We start from the raw sequence: 14835 nt of genomic DNA on the forward strand, positions 1-14835 counted from the left end.
CCTGAAAATGGTTTCAGAAGCAAACCTGTATCTTTCGTGGCGCAAAAAACTGCAGCAGGGAGGTTTTGCTGTAAGTGAAGAGGAAGAAGGAATGCTGGCCCAGCCTTTCTGAAAACTGTGTTGAAAGAAAGGAACACAGTGGGTTTCTTGCCAAAAACATTGAGTAGCCTGAAGAGCTGCTGGAAGGACAGAATCTTGCTTACAAAGGATGGGCCATAATGCCAAAAGCTGAGATTTCCTGTACACAGTGAAGGCCTGAATCCTGGCCAGGTCTCTAAACTAAGCAACTCAAAAATAATCCTGAGCAAGCTGTGAGAAGATTGCTCACAACCAGCCTGGCTGACAGAATGAAACCAAATCTTTTCTGGTGGCACAGGCAGGAATTTCTATTTCCCATTTGCGTGTGTGTGCATCTATGCCTAGCTCAGTTGTCTGTACATGTGAAGAAGTGAATAATCAGTCAGTTAGCGTTCAAGCAATAATCCTGAATTATTGACTCTACAATCCTTATTTCCATTGGAGGTGTGGGGTTTTGGCTATTTTTGGCTTTGCCTAAAGTAATGTGAATTGTGAAAAAGCTTTTACTTGAATTTGAGGTATTTATATACTCTTCCTAACATGTGTGCTCTTTAGTATCTGCTAAAATGTGAGGTCCTCTACAGCTTTTTTCCAGCCTTCATTATGGTGCTGAGCCAGTTGGCAGAAGAGCCAATTTCTCCTGCAATGGTGTTGTCATGCTTTGATAGATCATCTGACGGGCAGAGACAGAATATAGGAGATGCTCTATGATGCATTCCTGTGAACATGGGAAATAGACTGAGAGCTGGAGCGTGTCTCTGGCAGCAGTGTTCTGAGTTTTAGATCCTAAGCCCCGTTCACTACCAGAACAAATATTTGCCTTAGATGTAATATTAGCATTTGATAACATGTTATGTGAGGACTTCCCAAAACTGCAGATGAAACATTTCTTTACAAAAGTGATCTGAAGACTGGCAAATACACCGGCCTTCTATTGTCAATTATTGAATGTTTATATTATAGAAGGTTGAAGTTATGTTTTGCAACATAATGCATAAATGCAACATAATGTGTTTATGTTGATTTCTGTCTATAAAGAAGCAAAACCCCTAGAAGCCAACAGAATTATATTTAACCCAGAAGGATTCTGCCAGGCATGAGGGCAAAATCTATTTATGTAAGCAACAGCATTTTCAATATAGTATCTAGAAAAAAAATAAGTTCTTTTGTGTTGTGTCATGTGGAGAGAAGGTATTGGAACTGCAGGGAGTTGTGTACGAGACTGAGCTACAAGAATATGTTAGCCAAAGTTATTGTGGTTTTATTTGGTCATTTTAAATGTAGTTCTTCCTGAAGATTTAATAACGTAGTTTCAATGGTGCTTTCCTGGGTAATTTAAGCTAAGCTTATCTGGGCAATATTATGTCTTAAAGAATTTATTTTGGGCTATATAGATCATATACGGTTAAAACAGAAAAAGTGGGTTAAAACAGGTTAGAAACCAAATGAAGGTATTTGAGATTCATTGAATAAAGACAAAGGTTGGAGAAAGGCAGGAACGGAACGTTGGTGCATTTTTTAAATCAGTCTTCAAGTTTTTGTAATTACATAACAGTTCATCCTTTGCCAGATATCTCAAAACAAAAGAAATGCAGATCAGGGAAATGTTAATAAAGTTTTGCCGTTTAGGCAGCGGCCCTCACATTGCAAACACTGTATGTCGTACATGTGGCATAAGCCCAGTCTGAGTATCAGCATGCTCGATTTTAGTGGAGTTTCATTAACATCAGTTTTACCTCCTCTATTTTGTGTTGACTTTTACATTTTAGAGATAATCACTCAGTCTTTAGCTTCTTAAGCATTCTTTTGGATCAAAGGATGAATTTTAGGTATTGCAGGTTCTGAGCTGAAGGTAGATATGAGAGCAGTTGGAACAGACATTAGCTTCTATAATTAATCATATAATTTGAATGAATACCTTAGAGAGTGCTTGACTGAATTCTCTGACTTCTTTCTTAAACCTTAAACGGGTTTAGTTTCAGACCCCTGATGCATAAACAACACTGGCTGCATTTTTGCAGAGCAAATGGACTATCTGGTTCAATGTCCTGCTCAGACAGGGCCCATGGAAGATTCTGTGGGAAGAGCCCTGGGTGATGCTACAGAATGGTCATACTTCCCCAGTATTCTCTGGGACTCTATAATCAACAATTTTCTGGCCAGGAGATGGTATCTTTGTATATAAATAGTGGCTCTTACTTCTGTGAGTTGTCTAATCATTTTTGAAAGCTTTTAAATTTTTGGCATCCTTAAGTTCCCATAGTAAGAAGGCATCCATAATTTAATTATGTGTTATGAGAAAAACTACCTCCTTCTGTTTGTTTTAACCTGCCCACCTGATGACTTCATTCATTTTTTCCTATGTTTTGTAGCATGTCATTTGAAGCTTGTGATTTTATAGATGTATTTCCTATTTTTTTCAGTTGTCATTTTTCCAAGCTGAAGAGTCCCTATTTATTAAGTCATTCCTCAATATATAAGTTGTTCCTTACCTTTGATCATCTCTACAGCATTTCTGTGTACTTTTTCCAGTTCTGCTATGTGCTTTTTGAGAAGGGAGGAGGGACAGGGGTTGTAATCATCCTCAGTATGCAAGAGATGTATGCAATTTTGGTTTATGTGGTAGCATAGTAGTGTTAGTGTTTTTGTTCTCTATGCCTTTCCTTGTAATTCCTAACACTGAATTTGCTTTTTGAGAGGATTTTAGTGATGTTTTCGTAGAAAAATTCTATTACAGCTATAGTTATAAGGTCTCCATCCTGAATAAAATAACTAGTTGTAGTGCGTTGACCCTGGCTGGATGCCAGGTACCCACCAAAGCCACTCTTTCGCTTCCCCTCTGCAGTTTGACAGGGGAGAGAAAACATACCAAAGCTTTCAGGTGTAAAGGACCAGGAGAGATCACTCACCGATTACTGTCATGGGCAAAACAGGCTCGAAGTGGGGATATTAGTTACATGTATTACTAGCAGAATCAGAACAGGATAGTGAGAAGTAAAATATATCTTAAAACACCTTCCCCCCCACCCCTCTCCCCTTCCAAGTTCTACCTCCCCTCCCCCAGCAGTGCAGGAAGATGGGGAATGAGGGTCAGTTGTTGTTTCTGCCGCTGCTCAGAGAGAAGAGTCCTTCCCCTGCTCCCCGTGGGGTCCCTCCCAGGGAGACAGTCCTTCATGAACTTCTCCAGCAATTTCACAAATTGCTTCAACGTGGGTCACTTTTCCATGGGATGCAGTCCTTCAGGCACAGGGTGCTCCAATGTGGGTCCCCCACAAGGCCACAAATCCTACCAGGAAAACCTGCTGCAGCATGGGCTCCTCTCTCCACAGGTCAGGAGGTCCCTGCCAGGCCCCTGTTCCAGCGTGGGTCTTCTCCATGAGCTGCAGGGCAATCTCTGCACCTCAATGATCCTCCGTCAGCTGCAGGGGCAGAGCTGCTTTACCATGGTCTGCACTACGGGCTGCAGGGGAACCTCAGCTCTGGTGCCTGGGGCACCTCCTCACCCTCCTTCTCCACTGACCTTGGTGTCTGCGTTATTGTTCCCATGGTCTCACTCCATTCTTCTCTAGCTGCAATTTTCACCTGCGTAATAACTTTTTTCTGCTTCTTAAATATGTTATCACAGAGGTGTTGCTATCATTCCTGACTGGCTCAGCCTTGGCTAGCAGTGGGTCCATCCTAGAGCTGTCTGGCACTGGCTTTGCAGGACATGGAGGAAGCTTCCAGCAGCTTCTCACAGAAACCACCCCTGTAGCCCCCTGCTACCAAAACATGGCCACAGAAACCCAATACACTAGTTCAAAGTCTGTCACTGTGTAAAACTAGGATTGTGTTTCCCTGGGTACATGACTTCATAGTTATTAAAATGAATGCCATCTACCTATTTAACCCCTGATTATTCAGTAACGTGGTGTTTCTTTCACAGTTCTCAGTGACTTTCAGTTTTTTACCAGCAGACTTTTTTTTTTCTTATTTCACTATTTTTTCCCCTAGATCACTTAGAAATGTTTGAAAAGTAGAGATCATTGTGCAGGTTCTTGTTGGGACCTCAGTGGTAATCGCCTTCTGTTGTGGAAACTCTCCATTTATTCTAGCTCTGGTTTAATGTGTTTTAACTAGTTACAAAATCCAGAAGATTTACCCCTTTATCCTATGTTGGCTTACTTTATTTAGGAGCATTTTAACAGAATTTAACCTAATTTTCTCAACTGAGAAAAGCTGGTGTGAAAAAGCTATTCTAGGCAAATAGACAAATACAGTTGTTTAGTTCAAAACAGAGGTATTGAAGATCATAATCTCTCATAAGTTCTGATGGGGAATTAATCAGGCTGTTTACTGAGCACTAACGTGACTTCGATGAAGCTCCTGAATGCTCTTCAGCTTTGTATGTGGTGCAATGTTTGTTTCAAAGGCTGGTCTGCAGTTATGCCCAGCCATCTCCCAAAGATTGCATCCTATTCTGAGCACAGTCCTTTGTGCATTTCACCTGTCAGCATGACCTGACTTTACTGGAATGATAACAGAGAGTTCAGCTGCTTCTCAAAAGGGAAAATCCAGTGAGCTTTAACATCAGGGTGGATGGTGGAGTCTGTATCTATGCAGTGGAAGGAGCAGATATGACCCTTGGAATGAGGGCTAAGTCCAGGTGACAGCAACCTGCTGATAACCCAGCAGGTGAGCTGGAGGGATTGGGGAGAGACAGCTGGGGATAATTTCAAGGATTCTTTGTTCCTTGTCCTATCCTACTTTAGCGTTGTGCATTTTGTGGCATCCCGTGCCTACTAGGCAACAGTGTTGGGGTGCCAGCACTACACACACACGGATGGATCCAGAGCTGAGCACCTGCGGGTAAAACCACAGTAGTAGAGAGGATCATGACTCCATAACTGGGGCAGAAGGGGGGGAGGTGGGTTCAGAAGAAGGAAGCAGCTCTTCCAAGGTTAACCACAAAGCCAGCTTCAGACCTTGAGTTTCAAGTCCTCAGTACTGTCAGCAAGATTACAGTTGTCAGTTTTCCAAGTAGTGGTGAAAGAAAAAGAACTGAAAGACTGAGAATCTTCTAGCACAAGGTAGCAGGGAGCACAAGTCATTTATCCACTGGTGCACTGGGGTACAGTGGAAGCAAAGGAATGAAGAAATATAGGTGGGATCCCTTAAACAGGTTAAGTCTAGAGAAAGATACCTACAGGCCGTGGCCCATAAGAGCAAAAGTAGTAGTGGTGCTCCAAACAGGTGGAGGCCCAGAGGGTGGAAGGTGAAGATGCTGCTGAACTCCTTTTCTCCTGTTGTTGAGGAGCTGAGTATGTAGAGTGACCCTTTAGTGTTTGGAGTCCTTGTCCTCAGTTTACTTTGAAAGGCTATTTTTGAGGGAGAGGAAATAGGGCTAGCAGTTGTCTCTGGTCTTGTTTGAAAAATTTTTCTGAATATTTTAAGGGTTTGCAATGATGAAAAAGTTTGTGGAGGAAGGAGCAACACATTAAAGGGAAGCTGTGACATGTTCAAAGAATGTAGGTTGAAAGGTTCAATAGGATCCTGAAGCAAAGAGATTGCAGTTAACTCCCTTGCCAAAACCATGACCTACACTCCAAATTATGGCATAAAAGACATCAATTATCTTTTACATCCTAGTTATTTATGATGAGGATAGGAAATACAAGGGAAGTCTGCCCTGAGAATCCAAAGGAAATACTTGGAAGGAGTAGCTGAGAGATAAATGACAATGTTAACAGAAATTTGGGAAACTCAGGCATTGAGGATTGAGGGTTTTATTAGCAAGAGTGTCAGGATTCAGTAGGTCATATGGCATCCTGTCTTGTGAGCACAGAATGTGCGAGTTGCTGGGCCATTGTAGCCTCTTCAGGACACCTTGTGGTCCTGTCAGTCGGCCACCTGCTCTCTGCAAAGCCCCTCGGCCTTGTGTGTTGCTGCTGCCTTCTCACCAAGGCTTACAAACTTCAAAGCAAGCCAGTGAGCTCCTTTTGGTACTTATCATGTTGCAGGCCACAGCTGAACTCCCACTGTGTAAGCCTGGGTTGTAAGCGCTCCTATCTCCTTGCAGGAGACCTTTTGTCCTCTGGGTAAGGCTTGCATTACTCTGATGATGAAAGAAATGAGCCCAACTTCGCTCATCTCAGGTCTTTTGGATTGGAACTGTATGGAGTCAACATGTACTCTAGTTGCAACCTCACCCAGCCAGCCATTTATCCTCTGTGGATATTGTACTGCGTGTCTTTCTTCTATTCCACTCTGATTGCATGTGTGTGCTTAGTGTAAGCCTTGTGTTAGTAAATTAAAATATCTACAAATCCAAATAAATATCTCATTAGTGATGGGAATCCTTAGCTCTTTTCCTGCTGCAACTCTGCCCCTCATCCCTGCTAATCAGCCACGGAAATGTTCCAGTTTAGATTTCTTACTCTCTTTTTCTTGGTTCTCTTCAAGAAAATGTTCAGTAAGATAGTCCCAGACTGGAATTCATTAAAGTGTTTAGCAAGACTGCATTTGACACGTGGCACCTCTAGCAGGTGTTGTGCTTGTTAAAGCCACTTGCTGTAAATTCATAGCTGGCTAAGTATTAAGGGATTTTTTGAAGCAGCAGTGCCTTGTAGGTGGGAATAGTGAAAACATGATGGCTCTTCTTTTCTCAGGGCTCTGGAGAATCATCATTTTGCCTGTGACAGAGAGGTGGAGAACAGCGTCTACAACAAGGTGACAGAGAGTCCATTGACACATCCCAACTATCAGCTTCAATTTGCTGTGCAGCAACTTCAGCAGCAGAAACTTCAGTCACGACAATTGTTGGAGCAAAACCAAACACGGCAACAGGTAACTAAGAAAAAGTCCTGCCTGGGATGTAGCAATGCTGATTGAGTCTTACATGTGCAGAACAAACCCAGAAGGCAGTACATGTGGCACAACTTTTGTGAAGAAAGTAGCTTTTAAAGTGTGTTTCAAAGAAATTAATATTACCTGCAGTGATTTTAATAGCATTTTGGTGCTGTAGTTCCCAATAGCTTCTTCCATTGCATTGGCATCTTAAGAGCTAGAGGAATATGAAAAAGAGCTTGTATTAATGATCTGGATGACACCTAGATGCCAAAGGTGGACCACTGTGTTTGGAGCAGCATTTACATCCTTCCTGTGGAATCTCCCAAGGTTACAGTGACTTCATTGATACACTTGTTACCTTACTTTGTTGTTATGGATAGAGAGATGTATTCTGAGTGATGTTCAAAAGGCTTCCCTGCTAAAGGTAAAGAAGTCATTGGGTGAACAAACCTTCACTCAAAAGAGTTTGGTCTCCCATAGTAAGGAGCTGTTTGCTGGACAGTCTGGTATGACCGAACTCCTGTGAACAGAGTTAACACATGGAGGTCCAAACACCCACTCTCCCTTCTGTGAAGCAGGTGAGTCACTAGTCAGGGTCTTTGAGAAAGGTTGTAGGCAAATTGCCCTCATCCTTTTCTGGGAGCATCTTGAAGGAGAGGCCCTTCTGCTTTTGCTCCTTGCACTCCTTCTTTTAAGGCCCTTACTTAGCCATGCAGTTTCCATCCTCAGCTTCCCTCACCTACAGTCTTCTTGTTCCTCCTGCAAGCAGGAGGTCTTCCTTTCATCTTAATTCATGGGTGGGCACTTGTGGCTGCTCATGAGCTCAGAAAAGGGCTGTAAAATGGCTTGTGCCTGTGAAGAGGCTAGAGCTGGCCATGGGGCCTGGCTGAGCCCTCTTCTAATTGCTGACATTGAGCTGATGTTATTCTTGGCCTGGGCAGAGCTATTACTCAGGAGTTTCTGTTAAAGTAATTCTTTGCTAAACCTCTTACACCCACAACGTTCCCCTCCTTTCTCTCTCTCCCTTCTCCTTCAGAGCCAAGCAGTTTGGAGAGGCCATTGCCATGCTCAAGGGCTCAGGCTGCACTGAATTTGCCATTAATGAAAAAAGGTATTTGCTGAACTTGGGGGCTTTCAGACTTTCTGTCATGAAAATCACATCTTAATGAAATGATTGCCCCTTGGACACTTCCTCTCCCAGTTGACATTGTATGGAGCCAGCCAGCCAGCCAGCCCTCCTCTTCCAGTCACAGTTGCATTGATCCTCTGATGCCCCTGCCAGTTACAGCACTATCCTCATCTTCATATGTCTGTCACCTGCACCCTCTCCATCTTCCTGACACTGACCTCTTACTTTGTCCACTTAGGTTCTCAGATTTCAGTCCTTTGACTTGGCCTTTCCAAGAACTACTTCTCTTTTCTGCTGCTTATATGTTCCCTGCCCTACATCTTCCCACTCACACTGCTTTAACTTCTGTCCCACCTTTCATGCTGGCCCTCATTTATCCTCTCTTTTTAGCCACAGGTGATGTAGCTTATCCTAGCCTGCATTGCTTTACACATTTCCTAGTCAGTGTCACCTATGCTGCCTATCCTCCATTGCCTGCTGTTTCCCTTCTGTTCCTTCCCATGTATTGAGATCTACTCCATCCTTTGTTGTCTTGCCTGCTGTATTCAAGTTCATCAGCCTCCTCTCAACAGAAGAAATATATCCCGCAAGATGGAAAGGCCTATCACTTGAAGGAGTGTCGTGATCTCTCTGCTTTGGGGAATGCATCCAAGATATCTCCGAGCATGTTCCATCTGATTGTAGAAGTTCTTATTATGGTTAGAAGGCAGGATAGCCATTTGTCAGTAGCTGAAGTACATGTATTCATTAATGTATCTGAAGGCACACCCTGAGTGTGACATGACCATGCAACATGAGTAGATGCCAGTCTTTCCCTCTGTCTGTGACAAAGGGACTAGTCATATGTATGACTGTATATATTTATATGTGAACAAATTACAGAAGCACCATGATTAATAACACAGGCAAATACTTCCTCCTGTACGTTAACCAATTTGATATGCTGGACATGAGATGGATGCATTAGAAAGCACAGGCTTTTCTAGTCAAGTATTTGTGTAATAGGAATAGCCCCGTCTACCATGCAGTGGACATATCTTATCGTGAAGGCTTGTTGTGTGCTTCCTTGTTCCAGCACCCACTCTTGATTGACCACTTTCCAGACACTTAAGAATGATGATGATTTCTCCAGGCATTTAACAATTTGCAGAGTAGCAGATTCTGTGTAGGTGGAGGAAGAGGAATAATAACCAACAGTTTTCACTCATTGTGTGGGGATTCAGTTCATGCAGTGCAGTACAGTAGAAATAGATCTTTGATGACAGAATAGGTACTTTGTTCATTGGACAAAAAGAAGAACACCAAACTGACCGGATGAGAATCTGACAAATAGGTAGAGTGACATGGATCAGGAACAGAGACAGCACTCTGAGGAAAGAGAAGAAAACAGAAAGGGGAAGAGTTTGAAAGTGGAGACAAGAAGCTTAAACTGGATATCAGTAAAATCAAGGAACAAGAATTACAAAATCAAACCAAAAGACAAGAAAAACAGGCTTATAGCAGTATTTTTAATGTTTAATGGAGACTTCATGTGACATGTTATGACCTAAATGTTAGTATCACTGCTGCAGTTGGCAAGACAGTTAATACACCCTCATTGTTTACTCTCTAATTGTTTCCTGTACTGGAAAGATGCCATTAGCTGTGAGGGAGGTTCCTTTTTCTCTGTGTGGCTATGTTCTGTCTGCTTAGCCTAGCATCTACTGGGTTTAGAATTTTATGCCAAACATTTCACATGGGAAAAAAGTTAAATTAAAACAAGAAAAGTACAATCATATGGTGGAATGATCCCCATCAGTCCTGCTTACATCAGAAAGGCTTATGCTAAACAAGACATGAATCATGTTAGTGAGTTGTGTGGGCAGTTATGTGATTACATTTTCAATGAGAAGTTTAAGTAGATTTTAGGCTGTAGAACATTGGGCCAAGTTAATCTTAAACAAGCCTGCTCTCAGTCATTTAAAAATAGTATGTTCTCTGAAATATTCCTCATTTTATGGAGTTCAGCAAATTTTTTTCTTTCGATGTTTGTGACTCTCTTTTGAAATCCTTAGGCTTTATTTAGATCTGACTGGGAATGTTGAGTACTCAGAAAAATATACCTAGTATTCCTAGAACTACATTATTAATGTTTGACGACACAGGGATTCTTTGAAAGCTGCCTTAAACATCATTAAACTGTTTTCTAAACTGTTATATATTTAACTGCTGTCAGATTTGCAGTATCTCTTTCCCTTCAGTTTCTTGTTCATTCTTGTTTTGCAGCTTTCTCCGTCAGATTGTTTTCCCACTAAATGTGCTGCCATTTTTCCTATTTGAGTCTTGTGATGCTGATGAGTCAAAGTCTCAGTCTAAGTAAAACAGAACAACCATCCTGAAAGCAGTAGTCTGTGCTGATTTATACCAGCTGAAATTTTGTCCCCATGTTTCTGATCCTATCACTGTTATTAGAATTGTGATAATGCCCAGATGTATTAACTGTCTTTCCGATACAATGATAGAGCCCAATCCTTGTCCCAGAGGCCTATCAGTACCAAGAGGGAGATAAAGGAGAAGGCACCAAGTCAATTGATTTTAGTGTATTTTATCCTTGCTCTGAAGAATTTACTAAGGAGGACATGCCTCAGGATAGTCTGTGCATACCATGAGTTTGCTCTTCTTGAAATTTCCTAATGACCCCAAGATGCTCCTCTTACTGCAGTTTAACACAATGGTAGTTAATAGTACATTTCGAGTCTGTTCTTTATCGACACTCTGTGAATTTTCAACTCCACTGATTGTTCCATTCAAACTGATTTAACTGAATGCATTAGTATGTATTCAAAAGAATTTTTGCTAAACTGTTTATATGACTGGAAAGGTCTTCTAAGCCTATTAATTCTCTCTATTTTTGCAATGTTATCTGAAACACAATTGCTTTTCTAAAAGTGGTGGGGTTTACTTTGTTGGGTTTACTTTATTTTTCTTTTTTAAACTTAAATCCTTGTTATTGTTTATTGCTTATAAAGCTCTCAGTTTCTAGCACCAAAATCTAGTGATTTGGAACTAGCTGCATGGATCTTTGTGCAGCTCATGTGTGTGTGCATCTGTCTGTCAGTTCTCATACACTGCTGAGTCTTATCTTTTTCAGACTTGCTGATCCAACTGAAAGTGAATGACTATGGGACAGAAATCTCAAAGCTATGTTTCATACAAATTTCATTAAAATAAAGAGCTGTATATCTGAGAAGGGGATTAAACTACTGTTCCCATTAAGGCAAAGGCTGCAGCATGAGACCATTCCTAATTAGACAGCACAAAATCAACAGAAGAATGCCCAAGACCCATGAAGGGAGGCATAATTTGGGGTATGCTTTGTATTAGATACTGTAAGACAGATTCACAGGAAATGAGCTTCATTACCTCCTCTGCTCACACAATGAACATGTTTTTGCTTGCAACATTTGTTCCATTACTGTGCTAAGGATGGGTGTAAGATACAGGAATGGTAAGTGCCAAGAACATTCCTTCTGTTTTTGAAGATCATTAATATATCTGCTTTTCTTCAAAGTACTACAGTACCTTTCTGCTTTTAATCACTAACAGCCCAAGCTTAGCTACTGCTGGCTAATACTCTTAGATGTGCATTGTCTTTACTTACAAGCTCTACACGTTGAGATTTTCTAATTAGAAACTACTCTTTTTTGTACAGCTAACACTTTATGTATGGTATCCATGTGTAGATGTGGAAGCAAGGAGAGGTGTGGTCTAATGAGGTGAATATGGTATTGGAAGTTAGGATCTTTTCACAGCTTTTCAGACATTTCAACCTAGCTTTTTGTATTGCTCAGTCTGTGGGTTAGGGAAAAGCACTTTCTCTGTCAGTGCTAACATTCTTCATGGGCAAGACAGGATTAATGCTGTCCTACCTCCACAAAGAATTGTGTAAGAGAATTAATTCACTAACGCCTTAGAGGATTTTTAGCTAAAAAGTCTTATAGCTTTCTTACTGTTTTTCAGATTTGCAGCCCTAAGAACTTGTTAGGGTAGTAAATGTGTCCTTGACATTAGGTTAAATCTGCCAATGTGCAAAGTGCGATTGAAAGATTTTACTTGCAGCAGCAATAGTTGTAGAGTGCTGCCTGCTTCAGGACTGCGTCTGTAAGGGCTAGGCTAGGCTTCTGCTCTCCCTAGACCCTTAGCCTTCAGAATCCTGAGTAATGAGTTTTGTCTCCTATTTTTTGGATGTGCTGAATTCTCTTCCCAACCCTTCCTTTGTGTGGTCAGGCTCTGCTCTCCCCAGCTGCCCTCTTTATTTGCACAGTAGCTTCTCCTGATTTCCTGTTCTGTCCCCATGGAGTTCACAGCAGGGCAGTATACTTTGTAGCTGAATCCAGAAGCCATGGTCCATGTCAGCTTCCAGTCACCCCATCCTTGCCTGGAAGACAGCCAGAATCTTAGCAAAGTGTAGACTCAAAGGCCTTTTTGGAAGTCTGTTACCCCATGAAAAACATCCATGACCTTTCTTAAGGCAGATTTGAGCCCAGGTTTTGCTGATCAGACTTTGTTAGAGCATCCATGCTTGTTATTTCTTCAGAGTCATGGATCTCCTTGCCACTGCATATTAACACAGGGAAGGGGTTGTGACCGTATGCTTTTTTGACTCCAGGATCTTAGTGACTTTAGTAGCAAGAAAAAGAACTTACAGGGAAGATGCATAATACCAAAGAGCACAGTGAGATGCCACCTCTGAGGAAGAAGTGGGAGCAGTGACTTGAGGGTCTCCATCCCAACCCCATGATGTGTCAGGCTCTAAGATGCAAGAGACTAAACCAAGTTCCATTTTAGTTTATTTTATGGGGTGTGACTGCTATTTTCCAGACTTCTGCACTTGTACTAGCTACTTAATTCAAAATCTGAAAGCTGCAGTCAAGGTAGAGCTTTAGGGAAGGGAGAAGTTAAGGAGGGTTGAGAGCCCAAGGGCATCTTGTCAGTAAGTTTTAGTTAGGAAACAGGCGTGTTTTGGCTTCTGCACTTCCTTTTTTCCCTAGAGCTCTGCCTGTCAGAAACGCCTTCCCACACACCACTAGCCCTGCCATTTGCCAGAGAATTGCGGGGGAGAGGGGCTTTTCCTGTCTGTATGCTGAGACTCAGCCAGCTCTCAGACTGTGGTTTTCTCTGGAGCCTGGAGAAAGCCACTCACTTTGGCTTTGTGTATTTTCCACCAGAGAAGAAACTGAGCACAAACTCAGTGAAGGGCACTGCTCCCGGGGTCACACTGAGGTAACTGGCGAGGGCTCAGCTATTCCCCTCATCTCCTATCGCTGACCTCTAGCTGCCAAACTGCAAGGTTATGGTATTGCCTCTGCGCTGGAAATCTGACTGACTTCGAGGAAAGACAAGGCAGAACTCCCGGCAGGTTGCTTCTTTCTGAAGAGAGTTTAGCAGTGTGCAGAACTTCCACAGGGCAACATTCTCCACTCCCTGCTTTGCCAGTCCACAGCTCAGTTCTCCAGTGTGTCATAACATGCAGGTTCTTTTGTTCCCTGTGTCAAATGTCCAACATTACTCTCCCACGTGCTATAGAATAGAATATTTTTTGTTCCCTAACATTACTGGAGATTTCTTTTTTTGTCAGAGGTGGACCTTAAGTCCCTTTTTCAGAAAAAAAGTACTTCAGAGCCTTTCTGTTGTTCCAAGTACAGGGTTAGACCAAATAACTGACATTGTAACATCTACCCTACAACCTTTTTCTTTCCTAGAATTGTATCTCAATCCCACCTCCCACATAAAAAATAATTTAGCAAAATAAATGCAGAAAGTCAGTCAACATAATGAAAGCTTTACTTCTTTGTAGGTAGAAGCCCACTGCAAGGTTAGATTGAGGATTAAACCTCACGTTTTTTAATCCAAAATAGTATAATTTTGTGGCAGTAAGGAGGTTATCTGCCTTCCTAGAAGGTAGTCTCAGCTTCCAAAAGCACAAAATTCAGCTCTAAAAACTACTTTACTGATTTGACTACTTAACTCTTCTTTTTATGCATGGGACTCTCCCTCGAGCCCTGGGAGAGTCCCATGCCTTTACCAGACAGATGTTATCCCTCACAAAAATGTCACCCACCTCCATCAGCATTCTCAGCAATGTTCACAGAGGTAATCACCAATTACTATGTTTTGTTTTGTTTTTTTAACCAGGCTCTCTTTGCCAACTACTCACAACCCAGCACCAGCCATGTATCTATGCCAGCTGGCTCTGATGCCCACAAGACATCAAGTGCCACTTGTAGTATCCAAAAAGCAGCCAGTTTACACAAAGTGATGCCATCCCAGAGTACACCTCCTCAGCTGGTTCCAAAGCCTCCAACAAACCACAGACAGGCAGTGATCAGAAAGGCTGCAGGCCAGAGGATTTCCAAGTAAGTTTTATCTCTTCCATCCACAACAGGGAGTTGGCACTGGTTTCCCCAAAACTAAATACCAGAGAAGAACCTGTCTGCATCTGACTTTGACTGATATCCGCTGTCCTGTCCAAGATAGATCTCAGAATAACTTGAGGTGTGTGTACTGAAATCTGTGCATTATGTTGCAGTTTTGTGTTTCACAGTGGTAAGGAAGGTAAAACTGTAATACAAACATGAGAACACAGGAACTGCCAGATTGATTCCAGGGTGGGGCTCAGTAACCTAAATACAGGTTGCTAGTGACATTCTAGATGGCCAGGACCATTTCACCTGACCTCCAACTGCTGTTCCAGGTGAGTACAGGTCTTCTGTAGATCTTATGTTGTATCTACCAGTCCCATGCAGAGGCCTCAAATAACT

At 42.1% G+C, this 14835-nt stretch overlaps 1 protein-coding gene across 7 annotated transcripts in view; it reads left to right on the forward strand.

The window, feature by feature from the left end:
• Positions 1-14835, forward strand: part of TTLL5 (tubulin tyrosine ligase like 5) — a 133822-nt gene that overhangs the window by 102033 nt on the left and 16954 nt on the right. For 5 of the 7 annotated variants that reach the window (XM_027880804.1, XM_027880806.1, XM_027880808.1 and 2 more), the window contains 2 exons: positions 6726-6903; positions 14210-14430. In XM_027880804.1, coding sequence (XP_027736605.1) covers positions 6726-6903; positions 14210-14430 — 399 coding nt within the window. Of the gene's footprint in view, positions 1-6725; positions 6904-14209; positions 14431-14835 lie in introns of those variants that run through there. The other 2 variants (XR_003570892.1, XM_027880811.1) reach the window with 2 other exon arrangements.

This window comes from Empidonax traillii, unplaced genomic scaffold (assembly GCF_003031625.1).
Source record: "Empidonax traillii isolate 1590-97213 ecotype Southwest subspecies unplaced genomic scaffold, ASM303162v1 scaffold74:size2480735, whole genome shotgun sequence".
Classification (NCBI taxonomy): domain Eukaryota; kingdom Metazoa; phylum Chordata; class Aves; order Passeriformes; family Tyrannidae; genus Empidonax; species Empidonax traillii.